A 24,558-nucleotide genomic window follows, 5' to 3' on the forward strand; every position below is an offset into this window, starting at 1 on the left:
TTATACTTTTAATTCATCCTGTTCCCTCATGGTTTAATTCTTAGCTTGGATCCATGGCACTAACAGCCAGATGAACGGATCATTTTGATGCATCTGAGCTGTTAGAACGTTTATAACAGCTGAGAGCAAGAAGGAAAGATCAGGCAGTTCTGAGTACACACAGCATCTCGTCTCATCCTTGCTGATGCTCGACCATTAGAAATATAGGGACCGATTCTACCATGGCAAGATATAAGTAACTGCCCTTAAAGTCAATGGGCCTGATTCTGATCTTGATTACACAGATGTAACTCCATTTACTCCTGGTTTACAGTGGTTTAAGTGGGATCAGAATGTGGGCCAGTGAGAGTTCTTTGGATTCTGTAGAGGAGAACAGTGTCCTCAGAACTGATTTATTTGCCTTATTTCAGAATGTGTATAATGATTATAGCCAGGTAAAACATGTCGTCTCACTTCCTGAATCATTGGCTCTTCAGTTTGACACAGAGGGCCTAGTTCTTGCCTGTATTACTGGTGCCATGTGGAAGGGGCATAGTGTCCTGAGAAGTGATTTATCTGCGATTTTTTTCCCACACATCTGGAATCTCAGATGCTCCTGTATATGAAGTCATGCCATCTGATGGCCATTGTGTAGAAGTTCAGCATTTTTAGTCAAATAGGTTATAGGACATTGAATTTGATTGTACACATGTTAAAGAGAATCAAGAATACATTTCCATTACTTCAGACACCTGTTAGCTACCTAATGCTTGTTAGGTGAACAGCCTTTTGGCCTGTCTTTTTTTAGCAAGTTCATGTAAACACTCGCGTAGTATCCTCGCAAGCTAAATTTCTGTTTAAAGCTGAATTGTCTCTTCTCCCTGAAATCTACAAAAGAAGTCAGATAACTCTGAAAAATGGTAGGTGAGGTTAGAGGTTGGGATAGACCTTGTAGGGAAAATTTGAATTAATTGGATCCAGAAATTGTTGAGATAACAGCACCTTTCAAAGTTGCACAAATCCTTGGGGGAGGGACAGCTCAGTGGTTTGAGCATTGGCCTGCTAAACCCAGGGTTGGAAGTTCAATCCTTGAAGGGGCCACTTAGGGATCTGGGGCAAAAATTGGTCCTGCTAGTGAAGGCAGGGGGCTTGACTCAATGACCTTTCAAGGTCCCTTCCAGTTCTAGGAGATTGGTATATCTCCAATTATTACCTTTAATGCTTGTTTTGAGCACAGCTAGGGAAAGGAAGCCCCAGGAAAGAAGAAAATATTGTGCCAAAAAACCCAGTCCAAATACCCAGAAACGCCAGTCCCTTCCCATAACTTCTATCTATCTATCTTATCTAGAAAAGAAGAAATATGTTCAAGAATAACTGTATATTATCTAAAAATTGTTAATCTGCTGAAGGATTAGAAGATGAATACGGAGTATTTTCAAAGTACTAGAGCTGAGGACTAATTAGGGGAAGGAAAGAAACATGCCTGTATAAAACAGTGCTACAATCTCCTGTCATAATAGTCCTGCCGATTGCTGTGTCACAGATACAGGCTGAGAGGCCCAATTCAGTCACATGGGTGCAGGCTCCATTGGAATCAATAGGAGTGACATCTAGGGAAGGTTTGGGCCTGCAATGTTTGGGCCTGTTATTTAGGGTGCTGAAGTGTTTATTTTATATGATTGCTGACAGCCAGTGCTTGGCCCTTCAGCGGGAAGTATTTCTGTGGAGCAACCACATGATGTGTTCAGCAGGTTCCCGCTGGAGTGTGAGTGCCCCTTTAGAATGGGGATCAGATCCATGACCCATGTCTCCGAGCTGCCCCTATGAGGTCTTTCCTCAGTAGTTCACTTAAATATGTTAGTTATGTTTTTTGTCCACAAACTCTCCTGAACCTTTCTCAGGTACAAATGCACTTCCCATTTCCAAGGCCCTGCATTTCTACAATGTTCCCTATACCAGAGAATCATTGGATCCTCCCAGATTCCTTCTCCTGTCATACTATGTTTTTATCACAGTGGGTCACAAGAGGGTGCAGTGAGTTGTTCCCTTCCAGCATCTGTACACTCTACAGCTGAGGTCATGAATTCTGCTCTCCACCCTGGCAGAACTATCAGTAAAGTCTTGGGCTGACCTGAAATGCTCACACTGTCTTCTAAAGTAACAATTAAGTAGGGTGACCATCCATCCTGTTTTTAAAGGAACAGTCCCATTTTTGGGGACTTTTTCTTATATAGGCGCCTATTACCCCCACTCCCGTCCCATTTTTCACAGTTGCTATCTGGTAAACCTACAATTAGGAAGGGTGCAGAGTAATTTAAAGGCAGGAAAAAAAATGCCACCGTGGTTGAGGAGATGTTACAGACTCTTCTGTTTGGAAGGAAATGTCTCTCTCAGCAAACTGCAAAGTTTCTATTTTATTTCACGCTAGTGAGTGCAGAGATATATGTCTCTGGGGCTGAGAGTTTGTCCCCAGATAACGTTTAGCATTTGCACTGAGGAGGCGGCTGTTTGAAGGAAGCAGCTGTTACGCTGAATAAAATAGCACAGGGAGGGTTTTGTGTTGGTCTGTATCACTGTGGAAGTGTCGCCATAGCCTCGCTGACAATAATAATCTCCTGCATCTTCAGCTTGTAAACTGTTGATTGTGAGAGTAAAGTCAGTCCCAGACCCACTGCCAATGAACCGGTCTGGGATCCCAGGGGCACGGGTGGAAGCGTGATAGATAAGAAGCTTAGGAGCTTGTCTGGATTTCTGTTGGTACCAGGCTAAATAGGTATAAGAGCCTGTAATGCCTGCACTGGCTTTGCAGTTGATAGTGACTTTGTCACCTGGAAACACTGCCAGTGATTCTGGAGTCTTTGTCATCACAGTTTGCCCACTGGAGCCTGAGTTTACAAAGAAAATATAAATTAATACAAATACAGATCTAGTCAATCAAACTAAACAGTTTTGTGTTTGCAGAATATCCCCATAGGCAGCTTTATACTCTTACTGGTACCTAGTCACCTGGTGGTGGTGCTAACATCAAGTTCCAGATGGCTGACCCCTTTTCTTGTTGCTCATTAGTTTCTAAAACCTATTTCTTTTTCTTAATTCCGGTTAAAATGAGAGAAAGATTTGAATAAATTAGTGTTGATCTCTGAAGACTGTTTGAGCCCTTTAAATGTTGAAGAACGCTAGTCAGTTTGGACCTGACTGTGCCCGGTGCTCTCCCATCACATAAGTGTCAGTTCCTGTCACAAAGAGCTTACTAACTAAAAGGATTGTGATTGTAGATTATCGTTTATGGGTCAATATACAACATTTCTAGTTCTTTGAAAATTTCAGAGAATCATTGTACTTTGAATTCATCAGATTCCTTCTTGGTTTGATTCTTACCCTGGATCCAGAGCACTAACAGCCAGATGAGCTGAGCCTGGGAGATCATCTTGATACGTCTGAGTGGCCCAATGCTGATCAACAAACAGTAACGAGTGACACGGATCATTTATGACCACTCAGAGCAGCAGGGGATAGTTGCTTGGGTGTGAAATATGCAAATTGGGCTCAGATATGAAAAGTCACACCTGGTCCACAAATGTACACAAACAAGGGAAGGGAAGGGGCCATGAGTGAGATATAAGCAAGTTCGGCAAGACAGTTCTGGGGACAAGAGCCTGCATGTTAAAATGACTGTTGTCAAGGATGAATGGGAATAAATGTTCTCAGCTTATTATTATTGCTGTGATGCTGGATAGTGTCATTGTTACACTGGAGATCTCATCACAACGATACAAATGGTATGAGCTCTCTCTGACAGATCAACTGTACTGGAGGGTGATGGGGGTGGGGGGGGCTTCAAGCAGGGCTAATCCTGAATTAGCAGGGGTAAATCCTGATTAGCTGAATCTGTGCCATCGCTGAACATTCTCATCTACACCAGGACAGCAACACTGGTACAGCTGCACTGATTCCTATTCACCAGTTCCTGAATCTGGCCTGCTCCCTGTGGAAAAAAGACCTTCAAGGAAGTTGTCTTTAGTCAGGAAATGGAACCAGAGACGGCTGCTCAGAGTAGCTGGGAGAGATCAGTGAGATGCAAAGCATCTGAATCATAGGCTCAGGGTTTGGGGTTGGAGAAGTGATTTGCACGCATTGACCCTTGCGGTCCCAGCTAACTCTATGATTTCAGAATAAAGGGCCAGATCCTTAGCTGGTGTAAATTGGCATAGCTCCATTGACTTCAGCTCAATATCCACCTCATATGTTAACATTAAGGTTTTTTTCATTCTTATCAAAGTCAGCAGTAGGTAAATATTTGACTGTTTCCAAGGCTGATTGTAAATCACACCCTCACTCTTCCCTATAGCTCTATTAGACAGTGTGGCTGTGACATTTTGGAGATCACCCAGACGCTAAGCGGTTCTGTCATCTCCTGCCCTAGTAACCTTAGGTGCCTTGATGCTGTGCAGCTTTGGTTGGGCTCCCTGGTCCCAGAAGCCTGCCTGCAAACACAGGGTGTCACTCTGGCTTTCACCAGCCTTGTTACTCCTCGCAGCCCCTCCAGTCCTGAGTCTCTCCAAATCCATCCTGGAGTTCTTAAGTACTTCACACTCGATCTTTTCCCTGCTGGTTCATCACCCCTGAAAGCATGAAACCGCCCCACCCCCAGCTATCAGTTCACTTTAACCCACACCACATCACAGCCTTGCTCGGGGTACAAATAAACAAGAAGTTTATTCAGTAGAAACTCCCCAGATTCAGAGATGAACTAGTAAGGGAAGTGAATGTACACAGGCTACACAGAAAATAAAGCTAAAGAGACAACCTCAGGTTTTACATTTCTATCTTACGTAAAATCCCTTTCTAATACAAGTTACCTGTTGCCTTTGCTACAGTTTCCCAGCATATTCCCCTAGTTAATGGGGGGATCCAGCATTTCAGAGGCAGCTTCCTGCTTAGGTCAATGGAAGAATTCTTCTGTTGACCAAGCTACCATCTCTCGGGCAGGTGGATTACCTATGCCAGGAGTTCTCAAATGTTTTTTGCTGGGCTCCCCTTTGAAAGTATTTCAGGCTGTGATGACCCCTTGTCCCCAGTACCGATGCTGCCGTTACTTCTGTGCTGCTGCTGGCAGTGCTGCCTTCTCAGCTGGGTGCCCAGCCAGTGGCCGCTGCTCTCCGGCTGCCCAGCTACTGAAGGTAGCATTACTGTGCCTCCCTATCTTCTTCGGCTATCCCTCAATGAAAGGATGATGTTTGCCAAGGGGGTTCGTTGGTGAGCTTTTAAGTGGCTGAGGAGCCCAATTCTTTCCCTGCAGATTTTCCCACAGAAGTGACAGGTGTAATTTTGGAGGAGACATAGTTGTTGGCTGGAGTGTTGTGCCCTTTCTTTCCTCCTTTGTTGCGTCTCTGTCTCATGAACACCTCTGTTCTCCTCAAAGTGAGCTGTGGCTTGGTGCATGGTGTGGTGCTACTGTGTTCTGTTCTGTGCCGGGTCCTCCCAGTTCCATAGAGCATCATGACTGATAGAGTCAAAGGCCTTGGTTAGGTCGATGAATACCACAAACACTTCCTGGTGTTGCTCTATGCACTTCTCCTGAATCTGTCATGCCACGAAGATCTTGTCGATTGTGCCTCGGGATGGCCTGAAGCCACACTGTGATTCGGGGAGGAGTTCCTCGGCAAGGAGAAGGAGGTGGTTTGGTAAGATCTGGGCAAGAATCTTCCCTGCGCTGGAGAGGAGAGCAATACCTCTCTAGTTCCCGCACAAAAATGTGTCCCCTTTCTTGAATATTGTAACAACGTTGGCATTCTTAAAGTCAGGTGGAATTTTTTCGCAGGTCCAGATTTTGTCGAGGACTTGGCAAAGTTTGTGCTGGAGCATTATTCCACCAGCTTTAAAAACCTCAGCTCGGATGCCGTCTGGGCCTGGTGCCTTGTGATATTTTGTCTGAGTGATGGCATGCCAGACTTCCTCAGAAGATGGGAGATCAGCAAGGTGGTCCATTGCTGAGCGTTGTGGAATAAACTCTATGGTGTCTTCGTGGTTTAGTAGGGTCTCAAATGCTCCTTCCAGCGTTGTTAATGGCTGCATTGTCCTTGAGGAGGGTGGAGTTATCCTGAGAATGTAAGGGGGCTGGGCCTTTGGAGCTTGGACCATATATATCTTTTGTTGCTTGAAAGAAGCTTCTCATGTCATCCTGGTCTATGAAACCCTGGATCTCAGAGGCCTTCTCTTGCCACCACTTGTTTTTGTTGCCATGTAGCCTCCTTTGGACTTCGGCTTTAAGCAGGTGATAGGCCTCATGTTTTCGTTCGTTAGAGGAATCATTTTGCCAGTTACAAAATGCATTTCTTTTCTGTTGAATTAATGCTAGGATTTCCTCGTTGTTCTCATCAAACCAGTCTTGGTGCCGATGAGTGGAATATCCTGTGGTTTCAATACATGCATTGTGAATGGTGTTTTTAAATTGATCCCAGTGCTCTTGAGTATCAATGATGTTATCAGGCATGTTAGAGAGTTTCTCAAACAGATGTTGCTGGAACATCTCACAGCTGGCGTGGTCTTGAAGTGCTTTGTCATTGTACCACTTTTGCTTAGTCTTTGGATGTTTGTGGTGTGGTGGAGCAAGCTGCAGATACGTGACTGATCTTACTAATCAATAGCCTATCCAACAGTGATCGGTACCTCTCATAGCTCGTGTTATACAGATGTTGGCATAGTCTCAGGCTCTGACTATAACATAGTCAATGAGGTGCCAGTGTTTGGACTGAGGATGTTTCCAGATGGTCTTAAATTTATTAATCTGCCTGAAGATGGGATTTGTGATGAGCAGGTCATGCTCCACACATTTGCTGAGGAGGAGAATTCCATTGGGGTTTACATTTCCCACACCTTCTTTGCCTATTGTGCTGCTCCAGAGTTGAGAATCCCATCCGACTCTGGCACTGAAATCTCCCAGGAGGATGAGTTTGTCTTAGGTGTGACTGTGAGGACCGCATCAAGAGGGCTATAAAACTGCTCCTTATTGTCTTCCTCATCATCAAGTGTTGAGACATATCCACGGATGACTGTGGCATATTGATTGTTGCTAAGCTTGAGCCGAAGAGCCATGAGACGCTCGTTGATCCCCACGGGAAGCTCCAAAAGCTGACTGGCGATCCTATTTTTGATGGCAAAGCCAATACTGTAAATTCATCTCTCTTCAGGTGACTTTCCTGTCCAAAACAAGGTGTAGTCACCTCCATCCTCTTTTAATTGGCCCTCATTGGCCCGGCGGGTCTCACTAAGAGCTGCAGTCAATGTTGAGTCTTGTCAGTTCTCTGGTTATTATGGCAGTTCTTCTTTCTGGGCAGGCACTGAGCGTTCATAAGGGTGCGGACATTCCACGTGGCAAAATTCATTGTCTTATATCTCTCGTTTTGGCTGTGGAGTTGTGATCCCACTGGATATGGCCATCCAGTCAGAAGAGTGTGAGACAACCTATGGTTGGGGCACCTTTTCTAGGCCCCTCCCCATTTGGGGTGAGCAGAGGGGATCCTGGGAAAGCCTGCTCAGCCATAGCCACTGCTGCCGAAATGCACTTCTGTCTCAACCAAGCAGAAAATGACCATCACACGGCTGCCGCCTGCATGCAGATTTGTGACTAAAGACTCCCAGAGATCACAACTTCTGTCTTCCCCGCCACTCGTCCGCCGCCGCAGGACTTTGTGCGAGTGTGAACCCTTTGGCAGAGGCCTGCACGTGAAATCTTTTAACATGGGGAAACCAGTGCGCAGGCGGTAACCACACGAAACTTGACAGAAGGAAAACCCTGACCCAGTGGCAAGGAGATCCAAGACACCAGGGGCCTCCCTCCTGCTGCAGCCCTCAGCCGCCTTCACAGCCGCAGAGTGCTAGCAGGCCCTCTGTATGCGCCACCATTGGGGTCTTCTGAGGTTTGGACCATGGTTAGTCAGGAGCCTCACCTCAGACCTGCTCACCAAGGGGGACCCTACCAGGAGTATAAATGCTCCGGACAATATAGTTCTGAGGGTCATAAGCCCATGCAAGCTTCACCACCATGACAAGGTTGTGGTCCATCAGAGAGGGCCCCCCTGTAATAGCCTTGTGACCCCCTTTTGGGTCAGGATGCCCAGTTTTGAGAAATGCTGACCTACGCTGACAGGAGAGCCCCTCCCATCAGCATAGATAGCTCTTGCACTGAAACGATACAGGGGTACAACTGTGCAGCTGTAGCATTTTAAGTGCAGACCAGCCCTTAGAGGATGCCCGCCAGTTACTGGAATCCTTTCACTTCAAACCACTTCCTTTTTAAAAGGATTTTCCAGTTTTTTTTTCATTCAATCACTATAAATATTCAAAGTGGGGACATCCCCCCAATTGTCTTCAGGCATTTCCATTGACTTTAGTGGCCCATTGCTGGCTACTGCTGGATTGTACAGTAGATGGTTACTTGCGTCTGGTTTTGTGTAAACACCTGGCTTGGGAGGTGCCTCTCCCTGTCTGATTGCTCACTCTCCAGCTGTGAGGTGGAGCCAGTGTTTGAACACAGTTCTCTGCGGACACAAATACAAGCCATGGTTATGAATGTATGTATACATCACTCATAATGATGATTAAGTGTAGGACATTACAAGCTTTCATAAAAGACCTCACTCAACATATTTTTACACAAAATGTCATTATAGGCCTTCAGTTGATTCAATTGGGGTTATTCTTTGGGGTTCAAATCCCTGGGAGTGTCTAGTCTCTGAAAATCAATATGGTGTGGAGGCATAAGCACAATGTTGGGAAGCTAATTCTAATCTTGCCTCTGCCACTGACTCCATGTGTGGCTTTGATCAAGGCATTTGGTTGTTTTTTCCCGTTACCCCTTCTATAAAATGGAAGAGTTGTGCTACCCACGTACCGAGGCGGGTTTGTCTGTCCAGCGCGGTGGCCAGATAAAATACTCTCATTGTTTGCTTTGTGTTTCTTTTGAGTGATGCAGTGAAACTTAGCATGAGCAGATAATGAAATGCTCCTAGCTTTGCAGGGAATCTACGCCAGCATGTGGGGGCTGTTTGCAGAAGGGTCCGGGGAAGGGCAGGAGAAGTGTGAGGATTTGCTGCTACCACAAGTTCCAGTGCTCTCTGTTGTTCCTTTGGCGGGGATGCCTAAGGGCAATGGAGGCTGTGGTAGTCTTCGTGGAGGGCGGCCTCCGCAGTTAAACACCTGCACAGAACGGCAGCACGCTGCCCACTGGGTTCTGACGCTGTATTTAAAAAATAAGGGCCTGTTTTTTTTGCACCCCCTGCCCTATCCCTCCTCCTGATATTATCTTTATCATTAATAATAATTAATAAGTAGGACCCACCTACATTCACCAGGGTTATTTCTTGCTGCTTAGCAATCACATTGTACAGGATGAAGAAATAACAGATGTCTCTTCTACAGTAATAAGAGTTTGTTGTCAACCCAATGCATGGTACAAGGGATATGAGCTGCTGCTGCCCAGGGTTGAGTGAATAGAAGATAAGGTGCAATTGTTACCGGCTAAAATCTGGCTTTCCTCTCCTATGTAAGATTGTCTGAAATCTAGACCAGAATCTGTAGATTATTGGAATGTAGAAACAAACATATTTGCAGTGATTCAGGAAAACTCATGTAGCGACTCTTTCTCTCTATCCCATGTGGGACCAGACTTAAGGACATGCACCATGTTGTGGTATGGAGAGGGGGGCAGCCAGTCAGCTGGTTCTGCTTACACAAGTAATTTCCGGATGCTTTATACAGTTGTGGTGGAGTAGGGACTGTCTATGTGGGGGATGGGAGAGCAGGGAGGATGGGAGAGCAGGGAGGATTTTAGGTGAGAGGCAGGTATGCAGACTGTAACATGAGCTAGGCCTGGGGGAGGGGAGGTGACACCTCTGCCCAGGAGCTGGACAAAAGAAAAGGAGCTGAGTGGAGAGGGTGGGGTCAGTCTTCGGTTTTGGGACCGGGGTGGTGGGTTTGCAGGGGCACCTGTGCTGGAATCCAGACACCCTGAACCCCAAAGAGGCCAGAGTGAGGGGTCCTGGCTCTGAACACGAGCTCTGCTGTATCCGGTGTTCCTGTTGTCCAATAAACCTTCTGTTTTACTGGCTGGCTGAGAGTCACTGTGGGTCCCAGGAAGAGGGGTGCAGGGCCGGACTCCCCCACACTCCGTGACAACAGTAATTGCCATTTATCAGCTGATATGCTGCACTTGTATTGCAGTGTTAATGGGAAATTGGATCCAGGCTATAAGAGCAAATACTCTTCAGTATTTAAAAGGAAGCTGCTGAATCTATATTAATATAGCACCCTGTGAATTCCAGCCTTTGTGCCACTTTGATGAGGGATCTCTGGAGTGACAGGAAGGAATGGACAATGGGGTGAGGTGCCTGAAACTGACAGGCACTTCTCTACTCTGAGACACAGCAGTTGGTGTGATACTTTGACTCGCTGGAGGAAAACAGTTGTTACAATGAGGAACGGAAGCTGAAGAAAGCAGGGAGGTTTTTGTATTGCTCTGTATCACTGTGAGAGGCCAGATTTGAGCTCGTTGACAATAATAATCTCCAGCATCATCAGCTTCTACCTGGCTGATTGTAAAAGTGAAGTCAGTGCCAGACCCACTGCCACTGAACCGGTCTGGGACCCCAGAGGGACGGGTGGAAGCGCCGTAGATAAGGAGTTTAGGAGCTTGTCCTGATTTCTGTTGGTACCAGGCCATGTAGCTGCTGCTAACACTGGAACTGGCTTTGCAGTTGATGGTGAGACTATCTCCTGGAGACACTGCCAGGGATTCTGGAGTCTGAGTCAGCACAATCTGCCCCTTGGCATCTGGATGAGAGGAAAAACATAAGTAACATCAAATGAAATACAATTTAAAAAAAAAAGAAATCTGCAAATATCTTCATTTAGACAATCTAGTTACATTCAGGTCTGTGCCAATTGGAATTGTAACTCCCTGTGAGCTCATGAAATGAAGTAGTATTGTGGGTTTGATGAAAAAGTTCATAATAATTAAATCATGGTGAGAGATTGTCTTAATCTCTCCTGATGATGTTCTTACCCTTAATCCAGAGCAGTAGGATCCAGATCAGATGATTCTGTGGAATCATCCTTGTCCCTCTAGTCTGACAGACACTGAGAATCTGAGACATAAAGTCTAAGAAAATAAATTTATATCTGCCCTATATTGCAAGGAAATGCCTTTGGGCAGAAATATGCAAAGCAGCTTCTCCATGTAAATGTACATTTGCTGTGTCGAGAGTACAGAGAAAGGATCATGTGCAGCCTTTGGTCTGAGAATGAAGCTCCTATGGATGGAACACAGTATTCATAGAATCATAGATTATTAGGGTTGGAAGGGACCTCAAGAGATCATCTAGTCCAACCCCCTGCTCAAAGCAGGACCAATCCCCAAATGGCTCCCTCAAGGATTGAACTCACAACTCTAGGTATAGCAGGCCAATGCTCAAACCACTGAGCTATCCCTCCCCCACGTGGAGTTGGCTATGGCTCCTGTAATCAATATGTGCTTTAATGCATGTGTGTGTCTGTCTGTCTGTCTCTCTCTCTGTCTCTCATTGGTAACTTTGAGCCAGAATCTGAGAAGCTTCCTTTGGAGTAATATCTTGCCTTTAAGTAATATCTCACTTTGGGAATCCTTCTATTGATATCAGTGGGACTGTGTGTGGGATGAGCTACTACTCGTCCTGAGAGTCATTGATCTGCCCCTTCTGAAACACAAACTTTATTCATCGTTGTTGTCTACGAGTTGCCAGTGCAGCCTTTTTACCCCTCAGATCTTCCTCTCAGGACACTTGCCTGTTAATCTTCGGTGATCCTGGTTACTTTTTCTAACTCAGTTTCAAGGACCCTGCAGATCTGTTCAGGGCCTCTGACTGCTGGGTTTGAAATACCACCAGACTTCTGTTTAACCAGATTAAACATTATATTAATGTAACGGTAGCTTTCAGTAACCCTTCTACATCCTACTGCCAGAGGGAAAGCATAATCTTACAAGAGCCCATCAGTGTTTGCCTCACCAACCACGGTCTAGCTCTCTTATCTGCTCTGTGACCCTGCTCGCTCTCAGGGGATGTCTACACAGCAACTTTGGCTGGCCTGTGTCAGGTGACTTGGGATTGTGGGATTTGGGCTGTGGGGCTTTCTCATAGCTGTGTGGACTTCCAGGCTTGGGCTGGAGTTTGGGCTCTAGGACCCTGCAAATTGGGAGCATCCCAGAGCTCAGGCTGCAGCAATGAAACAGCCCTGCAACTGGAGCACCATGAGCCTGAGTTGCTTGGCATGGGCCAGCCAGGGGTGTCTAGTTGCTATGTAGACCTACCCTCAGGTACCAGCCAACGACCCTTCCTATTCAACCCCCCAGAGATCCAAGCAAGCAATCCAGGAAGAGCTTCCATGCAGGAGTCCAAACCTCTCTGTCTCTGCACTTAATGGCGTATGTTCCTTTTGGTCTTCATCCCCAGCATACAACTCTGCTTAACAACTTCTATCCTATAGCCACATCTCATATCATACAGTTTCACGTGAGCACTATCTCTTCTCCACAGTGCATTAGGCCCTGTCTATATCAGAAAAGTTTTGCTCATAGAGCTACACTGCTTGAGCTATACCGGCAAATCCTCCAAGTGTGGTTGCAGTATCGAAGTGTTTCTGCTAGCACAGTTTACACCAGTTCTCCGAGTGACATCATCTATGCTGACAGAAGCACGTTTATGCCGGCATAACTGCATCTACTCTAACTCTTATAGCATCATAGCCGTGTTGGTCAAAACCCCATCCCCATGCTGGCATGGCTGTGCTGGTGAGAAGAATTAACGGTAGCTCAGGACTAAGAGTGTCTGTCAGAGCTTTGCTCTGTGTACGGCGTTTAGATTAGAGTTGGGCCTGAACCAAAATCCCAGATAGAAATAGCTCCAAACTATGGAAGAATGTGCATGTGTGTGTATATCTGGAGGTGACTTTTGTGATTGCTCACTCTGTCTCTCAAGGACCTAACTAAAGCCCTCAAATTAACCTCCAGTGTGGGTGTGGATCTCCAATGTCTGTCTGGGTATATCTACGCAGCAGTGCCAGTCCAGGGGTAGTGGAACTCGAGTCAGTGGATGCTGGGTCTGAGAACTGGGAGCTTGAATGTCTACACTGAGTGCTGACTCTAAGTTTAGAGTTTTTGAACCTGGGGCTCCAACATCCGTATGCAAGCCCATGTCCAGCCCACCGTATCTGGGGCATTCAGGCATGTGGTTTACCCCCAAGGTGGTGGACATAAAAGCTATTGCTGAAGTCATTGCTGGCTTTGAGAGAAAGGGGTTTCCAAACTGCTCTTGGGCCATCGATGGACTCTTGTGCCTTAGTTTTCCCTCCTCAAGGAGCTCATGGCTCCCTAAGCTGCAAAGCGTACGACTCCATTGTTATGCCGGTCCTTGTGGAGCACAAAGGCCAATTTATGAACATTAGTGTGGACTGCATTGGAAAAGTTCATGATACCAGGGTTGTCTGCTGATTGGGTGTCTACATTCAGGAACAGGTTGGGACACTATTCCCACCAAATGACATTGTCATAAATGGAATTACTGACCCTACTGTTATTCTGGGGGTTCCCGAGTACCCCCTTTTGCTTTGGCTTATGAAACCGTACCCTGATCTCAGAGACCCTGGCAAAAGAAGGTTTAATTACACACTCGGCAAGTGTAGAATGGTGGTTGAATGTGTGTTTGGCAGGTTGAAATCCCCCAGGCGCTGTCTACAGACGCGTTTGGATTTCAGTGTCATCGGTGCAGTCCGCATTACTGTGGTGTGCTGTGCTTCACAATCTCTGTGAAGCCAAAAGTGAGCCATTTGCCCCTGAATGGGCCTCTGACGGTGTTGGACAGCTGACCCGGTACACTGAACCCAGAAAGTTCTGCTACCTCTGCTGGAGATGGGTGCACCGGGGCAACAGAAATTGGGGCTGCTTTGTGCTCCCACACCATGAACTTGCATGGGCCAATGGAAAAGGGAGAGTAGTACCTTTATTAATGTGCTTGGGCATTGCTTACAGTACCTTAGGTAAGAGGGTTGGGGGTTGATTGCCATGCATTGTATTTATGAATGACCACTTAAGAAATGGGGGGTGCGGGGTACTGTGGATTGAGATACCTGTATTCAGAAATAAATAGTTTTAGCATACAACTTCAGAGTTGTACCTTATCATGTTTGTCTTTGTTTGAAATACACATTAGACGGAGTGATGCAGTGACGGTAATACAATTCCTGAATAAAATAAAAAAACCTTTATTTTTAACACTTTTTAGCACAGCACAATATTAAACCATTTCCAGGCAGGCCAGCTGCCATTAGCACAGCAAGACACGGGTAATGCCAAAAACATCAACAAAGTGCATGAACAAAAGCAAGCAAGGAAACAATTTCCAAGATGGAACCCCTCTCCCGTGGCATGTCCCCAGCCCCCTGTTCTCCTCTCCCTTCTTGACACTTTCCCCACACACTGAGTGCCTGGGTAGGGAGAGTGGAGGCATCCGCGGGGGAGGGGTACAGTGTAGGGGACTGCTTGGGGGTACATTTGGCCTGTCCAGCCACTGATAGGGCCCAGTTGTATGGCCCACCCAGCCATGGAATTATCCAAACTATTCTTGGTCTGCAGCACATTGTACCATGGAGCAGGCACAGCAGGATTAGCGAAAGCAGCCGGTTACAGTTCTTTCTGCTGTGCTCTGTCTTCCTTAACTGTTATTCCTCTTCCAGGCACTGAGAAGCAAGTGCCTCTTCCCTCACTGAAATCCTGTCCTCAAGCTGTGCAGCCAGCCGGAGCCTTTCCACTTGCCTCTTGTCTTGCCTTTCCATCTGCTGTAAGTCCCTCTTGCTTTGGTACTGGACCTGCTTGTTGGCTCTGTCCTCATGGAAATGTTTCCTTTTGGACTAAAAACAACGAGGAGTCCTTGTGGCACCTTAGAATGTAACACATTTATTTGGGCATAAGCTTTTGTGGGCTAAAACCCACTTCATCAGATGCATGGTGTGGAAAATACAGTAGCAGGTATATATACCCAGTACATGAAAAGATGGGAATTACCTTGCCAAGTGAGGGATCAGTGCTAACGAGACAATTCAGTTAAAATGGAAGTAGGCTAATAGAGACAAAAAAGGAAGGGGGCACTGGATGAAATAAGCAAGTTCAACTCCACAGGCCCTAGGCAGCTCCCTCACTTTGGACTGAAATGTCACTTGTCAGATTGACTGGGAATAAATGTTCTAAGCTCATAATTCTTGTTTAGGTCTGTCAAGGTTCCTCCCCTACTCTGAACTTTAGGGTACAGATGTGGGGACCTGCATGGACACTTCTAAGCTTAATTACTAGCTTAGATCTGGTAACACTGCCACCATCCAGAAATTTCAGTGTCTGGATCACTTTCTGTCCCCCCAAAACCTTCCCCTCCCTGGGCAGCCTTGAGAGGCTTTTTCACCAAGTTCCTGGTGAACACCAATCCAACCCCTTGGATCTTAACACAAGGAGAATTTAACCATCCTCCCTCCTTTCCCCCACCAATTCCTGGTGAGTCCAGATCCAATTCCCTTGGATCTTAACACAAGGAAAAAATCAATCAGGTTCTTTAAAAAAAAGCTTTTAATTAAAGAAAGAAAGGTAAAAATTATCTCTGTAATGGATGGAAAATACTTTACAGGGTAATCAGATTTATATAGCCCAGAGGAACCCCCACTAGCCTTAGGTTCAAAGTTACAGCAAACAGAGGTAAAATCCTCTCAGCAAAAGGGAACATTTACAAGTTGAGAAAACAAAAATAAGACTAACACGCCTTGCCTGGCTATTACTTACAAGTTGGAAACATGAGAGACTGATTCAGAAAGATTTGGAGAGCCTGGATTGATGTTTGGTCCCTCTTAGTCCCAAGAGCGAACAACCCCCAAACAAAGAGCACAAACAAAGACTTCCCTCCACCAAGATTTGAAAGTATCTTGTCCCCTTATTGGACCTCTGGTCAAGTGTCAGTCAGGTTTACTGAGCTTCTTAACCCTTTACAGGTAAAAGAGACATTAACCCTTAACTATCTGTTTATGACAAGGTCCCAGTTACTATCACTGTTACACTAGAAACCATCTCACAATGATGACATTATATTCTCTGGGTCTGTTCAAGCACTCATTAAACAGGGTTGAGCCCTTAATAGATAGATTAAGGCTTGATCCAAAACTCACTGAAGTCAGTAGGCGTCTTACCATTGACTTGAGTGGGTTTTTGTATCAGGTCCTCAGTCCTGGTGCTAATCCCTGTGTCACCTTATTTACACCTACGGGTCATTGTTTTGGGGAATTGGGGAATAAGATTGTTTGTGCAGGAAAAAGTGATCCCCAATTCAGCAGCTACAAGAAAACCAAATGGCTTTGGTTTTGGTTATGCAAGGTTCTGAGGAAAGGGAGCTGTATGAGAAGCAGGAGAGTTTCTCTGCCTTGGTGTCTGATTAGAGTGAATTTTTGAAGCAGATTTGCAGTCTAGAAACTGGACGTTGATGCTGGGATAGATTCCTGAGAGAAGGGTTTCTCTGCAGACTGCTTTGGTCTCATTTGTCTGGTGTATATGTGAATAAAAAAAGTTCTGCTTGGGATACTCAGACTCCACATCACTGATTTTCCCTCCCCTGAGAAGCCGACCTGCAAGGCTGGGACATTTGCTGCTGCTTGGCACTGGGTCAACATTGGTGCTACAAGTGGGACACTGGTGATGGGAAAGAGTCAGCAGTATTATGGACAGTTCAGCAGGGGGAGCACAAGGACTCTGTGTGGTGCTGAAAGATTTTTCAAAACACTGTCTGACAGGTAGGTAGCGGTTACACCAGGGCTAGGAAGCAGCTGTTACCCTGAAAGGAACAGGATGGGGAGGTTTTTGTATTGGTCTGTATCACTGTGAGAGGGTCGCTGCGATACTGCTGACAGTAATAATCTCCAGCATCTTCAGCTTCAACCTTACTGATTGTGAGAGTGAAATCAGTGCCAGACCCACTGCCGCTGAACCGGGCTGGGACCCCGGATTGCAGGGTAGAAGCAAGATAGACAAGGAGCTTCGGAGCTTGTCCTGGTTTCTGTTGGTACCAGGCTAAGAGGTGAAGGCTGCCAATGCTGACGCTGGAACTGGCTTTGCAGCGGATAGTGACTGTGTCTCCAGGAGACACTGCCAGGGATTCTGGAGTCTGAGTCAGCACAATCTGCCCACTGGAGTCTGAATTAAGAAACAGAATATAAATTAGTATGTACATGTATAGTCTCTTTCTCTCGTATATAATATGTGAAGAATATAGTTAATCAAAATAAACAATATTTTGATTTTATAGAGTTTCCCATGTGCCTCTTCACATACTTATGATAGCATCGTTGTCAGAGGATGAACTAACGTTAAGTTTGAAGTGGCTGTTTCATTCCACGCTCCTTCAATTGCTTGTATTTCCTTTGCAGTTCCAATGGAAAGGAGAAACCCTTCTCAGAAGTTACTGTCACTAGCTCATGTTTATGGGTTCACACAGAACATTCCTAGATCTGTAAAGTTTTTCTATGGATCACTGTAGCTTAAACCATCCCATGCCCCCTTCATTTGATTCTTACCCTGGATCCAGAGGACTAACAGCCAGATGAGCTGAGCCTGTGAGATCATCTTGCTACGTCTGAGTGGCCTGATGCAATCAGCAAACTGTAACCAACAGCATGGAACATTTATACTGGCCCAGAGCTGTAGGGTAGGGTCTCCTGGGTGTGAAATATGCAAACTTAGTTCAGAGAAAAAAAGTCCCAGCTGACCTAAAGACATGCAGAAAAAGGGAAATGAGAGACCGTGGATGAAATCGGCAAGTCTGACCTGTCTGGCCCTGGGAACGCATCCTAGAGTTTCATTAAAATGGCAGTTCCATTAATAGTGATGATGGTGCCCCGAGGTCCCTGTCTTGATCAGGACCCTATTTTGTTATGTGCTGAACTACCCCATATTAGGTTACAGTCCTTGTCCCTCACTTTGTGTTGAAATGGCCTGTGTCAGGGTGGAATGGGAATACATGTTCTCAGATCATCAGTATTGCTTGGTAGCTTGTTTAAATTTAATAAGCTGACAATCATTATACTAGGAATATCCTCAGAAAGATGATATCAATGGCGTTATCTCCCTGTATCAGTTGATCTATGCAGAGGGCTAATCCCTCCTGTCATTACTACCCGCTACTGGATTTATTAGTCATCACCTTTGCGATTCCATTAAATAGTTTGTAAGCCCTGTAGCATTGCTCCCCATGTTCTGTGTAACATTGCTTAAATAGACCAGGATTTTCTTTCCTGGAGATTTAACATTAGACTCTTGCATCCATATTTCAGCCCTTGAAATATTTCTCCTCATTTTCCAAGTTGTAGTATGGTTAGCTGCTCCCCCTGGAAAGTTAGCTGAATGTGGCCATCTAGAGTCAGTTGCATGGAAGTTCAGCCTGTTGTTTAAAAATGTTTAGGTATAAAAGCGGCCATTCAGTAATTGTCCATTTCCTGTGCAGAATGCGGTGGGGTAGAGCTCCCTGCAAGAAAATACTGTATTTTGTGCACAAACACAAAAAAAAAATGCCATCAGGAGAAGTTAAAATTTTTTTTACATGGAAGGAAATTTCTCCAGTGGCAAACTCTCCTGCTTATTTATATTTGTACTTCAAGCACATTGGGGGCTTGTAGGGCTGAAAGTTTGTCCCAAATAGCCTGTAGCAGTTGATTGAGAAAGTGACTTGGCTAAGGAAGCTGCTGTGATGCTGAAGGAGCAGCACAGGGAGGTTTTTGTGAGAGAGGCCAGCTCTAGCCTTGTTGACAATAATAATCTCCAGCATCATCATCTTGCATGCTGCTGATTGTGAGAGTGAAATCGGTTCCAGACCCACTGCCACTGCACCGGGCTGGGATCCCAGAGGCGCGGGTGGAAGCATGATAGGAGCTTCAGAGCTTGTGTGGATTCATAAGCCCACGCAAGCCTCTCCACCACGACAAGGTTGTGGTCCATCAGAGAGGACCCCACTGTAATAGCCTTGTGACCCCCTTTCGGGTCAGGATGCCCAGTTTTGAGAAACGCTGACCTACGCCGACAGGAGAGCCCCTCCCATCAGCTCAGATAGCGCCTGCACTGAAGTGATACAGGGGTACAACTGTGCTGCTGTAGCATTTGAAGTGCAGACCAGCCCTTAGAGGATGCCCGCCAGTTACTGGATGCCTTTCACTTCAAACCACTTCCATTTTAAAAGGATTTTCCAGGTTTTTTTTCCTTCAGTCACTATAAATATTCAAAGTGGGGATATTGTCTCCAGGCCTTTCCATTGACTTTAGTGACCCATTGCTGGCTACTGCTGGGTTGTACAGTAGATGGTTACTTGCATCTGGTTTTGTGCAAACACCTGGCTTGGGAGGTGCCTCTCCCTGTCTGATTGCTCACTCTCCAGCTGTGAGGTGGAGCCGGCGTTTGAACACCATTCTCTACGGACACAAATTCATACCCAGGGCTTGTATACATCGTTCATGTGATTAAGTGTAGAAAATTACAAGCTTTCATAAAAGACCTTACTCAACCTACTGTACACGCAGTGTCATTGTAGGCCACCAGTTGATTCAATTGGGGTTATTCTTTGGGGTTCAAACCCCTGAGAGTGTCTAGCCCCTGCCAGTCAGTGTGGGGTGGAAGCGTAAGCACAAGGTTGGGAAGCTGGAGATCAGAATTCTAATCCTGCCTCTGCCACAGACTCCCTGTGTGGCTTTGATCAAGGCACTTAGTGTTTTTTTTCCCCATTACCCGTTCTATAAAATGGGAGAGTTGTGCTACCCACGTACCACGGGGGGTTTGTCTGTCCAGTGCGGCGGCCAGATAAAATACTCTCATTGTTTGCTTTGTGTTTCTATTGAGTGATGCAGCGAAAATTAGCATGAGCAGATAATGAAATGCTCCCAGCTTTGCAGGGAATCTACGCCAGCATGTGGGGGCTGTTTGCAGAAGAGCCCAGGGAAGGGCAGGAGAAGTGTGAGGATTTGCTGCTACCACAAGTTCCAGTGCTCTCTGTTGTTCCTTTGGCGGGGATGCCTAAGGGCAATGGAGGCTGTGGTAGTCTTCGTGGAGGACGGCCTCTGCAATTAAACACCTGCACAGGACAGCAGCACGCTGCCCACTGGGTTCTGACGCTGTACTTAAAAAATAAGGGACTGTTTTTTTAGCACTCCCCGCCCCACCCCTCCTCCTGCTATTATCTTTATCATTAATAATAATAGTTAATAAGCAGAACCTACCTACATTCACCAGGGTTATTTCTTGCTGCTTTTTGCAGCACTCAGCAATCCCATTGTACAGGATGAAGAAATAAGCAGAGGTGAAAGTAAGCTGGCAAGAGCCGTGTGCCGTACCGGGGTGGCCCGGCTTCCCACGGCCCTTTAAATCGACTGTGGACTATTTACAGGTCCGGGGCTCCTGCTGCCTCTACTGCCTTGGGCCCTTTAAATAGCCGCCAGACTCCGCCACTGCTATCCCAGGGCTCTGGCGGCTATTTAAAGGGCTCGGGGCAGTCGAGGCAGGGGAGCCCAGGGCTCTTTAAATAGCCCCCTGAGCCCTGCTGCCGGAGCCTTGCGGTAGCAGTGGCAGCTGGGGGCTCTGGCAGCAGTTTAAAGGGCCCGGGACAGTAGCGGCGGCTGAGCCCTGGGCCCTTTAAACTGCTGCCGGAGCCCCCGGCTGCCGCTGTTACCCTGGTGGGAAGGGGGAGGGCACTGACCCCCTATCCCCGCCCCTTCTGCCCAAGGCCCTGCCCCTTTTGGGGGCCAGAGCTGGCCCCAGCCCAGCCCCATACCGGTAAGTCCCTATTTCTATTTCTACTTTCACCCCTGGAAATAAGGGATGTCCCTTCTACAGTAATAAGGGTTTGTTGGTAACCCAGTGCATGGTACAAGGGATATGAGCTGCTGCTTCCCAGGGCTGAGTGAATTGAAACTAAGGTGCAATTGCTACGGGCTAAAAACTGGCTTTCCTCTCCTATGTGAGATTGTCTGAAATCTAGACCAGAATCTGTAGGTTATTGGAATATAGAAACAAACATGTCTGCAGTGATTCAGGAAAAGTCATGTAGCGACTTTCTCTCTGTCCCATGTGGGAACAGGACATGCACCATGTTGTGGAAAGGGGTCTAACTGCTTTGATGCTTGTATGGGGAGGAGGGCAGCCAGTCAGCTGGTTCTGCGTATGCAAGTAATTTCTGGATGCTTTATACAGTGATTGGCATTTCTCAGCTGATATGCTGCACTTGTATTGCAATGTTAATGGGAAATTGGATCCAGCCTATAAGAGCAAATACTCTTCAGTATTTAAAAGGAAGCTGCTGAATGTATATTAATATAGCACCCTGTGAATTCCAGCTTTTGTGCTACTTTGATGAGGGATCTGTAGAAGTGACAGGAAGGAATGGACAATGGGGTGAGGTGCCTGAAACTGACAGACCCTTCTCTACTCTGAGACACAGCAGTTGGTGTGATACTTTGACTCGCTGGAGGAAAACAGCTGTTACAGTGAGGAACTGAAGCTGAAGAAAGCAGGGAGGTTTTTGCATTGCTCTGTATCACTGTGAGAGGCCAGCTTTGAGCTTGTTGACAATAATAATCTCCAGCATCATCAGCGTCTACCCGACTGATTGTAAAAGTGAAGTCAGTGCCAGACCCACTGCCACTGAACCGGTCTGGGATCCCAGAGGGACGGGTGGAAGCGCTGTGGATAAGGAGCTTAGGAGCTTGTCCTGATTTTTGTTGGTACCAGGCCATGTAGCTACTAACACTGGAACTGGCTTTGCAGTTGATGGTGACTCTGTCTCCTGGAGACACTGCCAGGGATTCTGGAGTCTGAGTCAGCACAATCTGCCCCTTGGCATCTGGATGAGAGGAAAAACATTATAAGAAATATCAAATGAAACACAATAAAAAAAATCTGCAAATATCTTCATTTAGACAACCTAGTTACATTCAGGTCTGAGCCAGTTGGAATTGATCTCCCTGTGAGCTCATGAAATGAAGTATTGTGGGTTTGACCAAGAAGTCTATGATAATAAAATCATGGTGAGAGATTGTCTCCTGATGATGTTCTTACCTTGAATCCAGAGCACCAGGAGCCAGATCAGATGATTCTGTGAAATCATTCTTGTCCCTCTTGTCTGATAGACACTGAGAATCTAAGGCATAAAGTCTAAGAAAATAAATTTATATCTGCCCTATATTGCAAGGAAATGCCTCTTAGGCAGCAATATGCAAAGCAGCTGCTCTATGTAAATATGCATTCGCTGTGTCCCTGTGCAGAGAGTACAGAGAAAGGACCATGTGCAGTTTTTGGTCTGAAAATGCAGCTCCTGTGGATGGAATGGAGTATTGCCCACATGGAGTTGGCTATGGCTCCTGTAATCAATATGTGCTGTAATGCAATAGTGTCTCTCTCTCCCTCTCTCTCATTGGTAACCTTGAGCCAGAATCTGAGAAACTTCGTTTGAGTAATATCTCACTTTGGGAATCCTTCTATTGATATCAGTGGGACTGTGTGTGGGATGAGCTACTACTCGTCCTGAGAGTCATTGATCTGCCCCTTCTGGAACACAAACTTTGCTTAGCACTGTTGGCTGCGAGTTGCCAGTGCAGCCTTTTTACCCCTCTGATCTTCCTCTCAGGACACTTGCCTGTGAATCTTCGGTGATCCTGGTCACTTTATCTAACTCAGTTTCAAGGACCCTGCAGATCAGTTCAGGGCCTCTAACTGCGGGGTTTGAAATACCACCAGACTTCTGTTTAACCAGATTAAACATTATATTAATGTATCGGTAGCTTTCAGTAACCCTTCTACATCCTACTGCCAGAGGGAAAGCATAATCTTACAAGAGCCCATCAGTGTTTGCCTCACCAACCATGGTCTAGCTCTCTTATTTGCTCTGTGACCCTGCTCGCTCTCAGGGGATGTCTACACAGCAACTGCGGCTGGCCTATGTCAGTTGATTTGGGATTGTGGGATTTGGGCTGTGGGGCTTTCTCATAGCTGTGTAGACTTCCAGGCTTGGGCTGGAGTTTGGGCTCTAGGACCCTGCGAGGTGGGAACGTCCCAGAGCTCAGGCTGCAGCAATGAAAGAGCCCTGCAACTGGAGCACCGTGAGCCTGAGTCGCCTGGCATGGGCCAGCCAGGGTGTCTAGTTGTGGGTTTAGATACCTGTATTGAGAAATAAATAGCTTTGGCATACAACTTCAGAGTTGTACCTTATCATGTCTTTGTTTGAAATACACATTAGACGGTGTGATGCAGTGACGGCAATACAATTCCTGAATAAAATAAAAAACCTTTATTTTTGAACACTTGTTAGAAAAGCACAAAATTAAACCATTTCCAGGCAGGCCAGCTGCCATTAGCACAGCAAGACACGGGTAATGCCAAAAACATCAACCAAGTGTATGAACAAATGCAAGCAAGGAAACAATGTCCAAGATGGAACCCCCCTCCCGTGGCATGTCCCCTGGCCCCCTGTTCTCTTCTCCCTTCTTGACACTTTCCCCACACACTGAGTGCCTAGGTAGGGGGAATGGAGGCATCCGTGGGGGATAGGTACAGTGTGGGGGACTGCTTGGGGGGTACATTTGGCCTAACCAGCCACTGATAGGGCTCAATAGGGCTCCCAGTTCTTTCTGCTGTTCTCTGTCTTCCTTAACTGTTATTCCTCTTCCGGGAACTGAGAAGCAAGTGCCTCTTTCCTCACAGAAATCCTGTCCTCAAGCTGTGCTGCCAGCCAGAGCCTTTCCACTTGCCTTTTGTCTTGCTTTTCCATCTGCTGTAAATCCCTCTCACTTTGGTACTGGACCTGCTTGTTGGCTCTGTCCTCCATGGAAATGTTTCCTCTCAGACCAATCCATGAGAGTTCGGAGACGTAGGCTTCTTCTGGGGTGTGGGTGAGCTGTCAAGGTGCTATGGTTTGTAGTGGTTGATGGGTCTGGAAGCGAAGAAGACACAGAAGTTATTGTCTCCAGTTACTGAGCACAGCAAAATTGCTTTTGGGATTTCAAGGACATAATATATTTCTTTGTGAAACTGTACTTCAGTATAGAGGGATGCTTCAGCCCACAGATGCCCCCTGGACACATCCGGGTTAATTGCAGTGAAAGACGTGCTGAGAGAATGGTAAATTAACCTCCCCCATTGTTTTTTTCCTAAATTGCAGACCAGATTGGGTTTTGGGGGATGGCAGTTGCCTTTATGTTCTATATAAGCCTCCTCTATCATTTCAGGCATTCCACATTTTGGAGGACCTAACGGTTCCTGTCGTGAGGTGTCATATTCACACTGACACTGTTTAAGAGAAGCAGCTGTTAACTGAGGCAAAGACACTAGCCAGCAGGGAGGTGTTACTGTTAATCCCTGTCTCTGTGACAGGGAGTCTCCTGGTAGTAAAAAATCTCCAAGCCCAGAACATTCAGTGTATCCACTCTCACATGGACTGTTTCTGACTCAGGGCTTGGCTACATTTGCAGATGTGCAGTGCTGGGAGTTAC

General features: G+C 46.3%; 1 long non-coding RNA gene and 1 gene segment (V, D, J or C); one reads left to right on the forward strand and one right to left on the reverse strand.

Moving 5' to 3' along the window:
• LOC120406467 overlaps nucleotides 1-17,677 on the reverse strand; it is a 69,966-nt gene extending 52,289 nt beyond the window's left edge. Inside the window, 2 exon segments of the V gene segment in view lie at nucleotides 16,924-17,230; nucleotides 17,611-17,677. Coding sequence covers nucleotides 16,924-17,230; nucleotides 17,611-17,659 — 356 coding nt within the window.
• LOC120406474 overlaps nucleotides 1-24,558 on the forward strand; it is a 307,150-nt gene that overhangs the window by 37,868 nt on the left and 244,724 nt on the right. The gene's annotated exons all lie outside the window — the stretch shown is intronic.

This window comes from Mauremys reevesii, linkage group 5, assembly GCF_016161935.1.
Source record: "Mauremys reevesii isolate NIE-2019 linkage group 5, ASM1616193v1, whole genome shotgun sequence".
NCBI lineage: Eukaryota > Metazoa > Chordata > Testudines > Geoemydidae > Mauremys > Mauremys reevesii.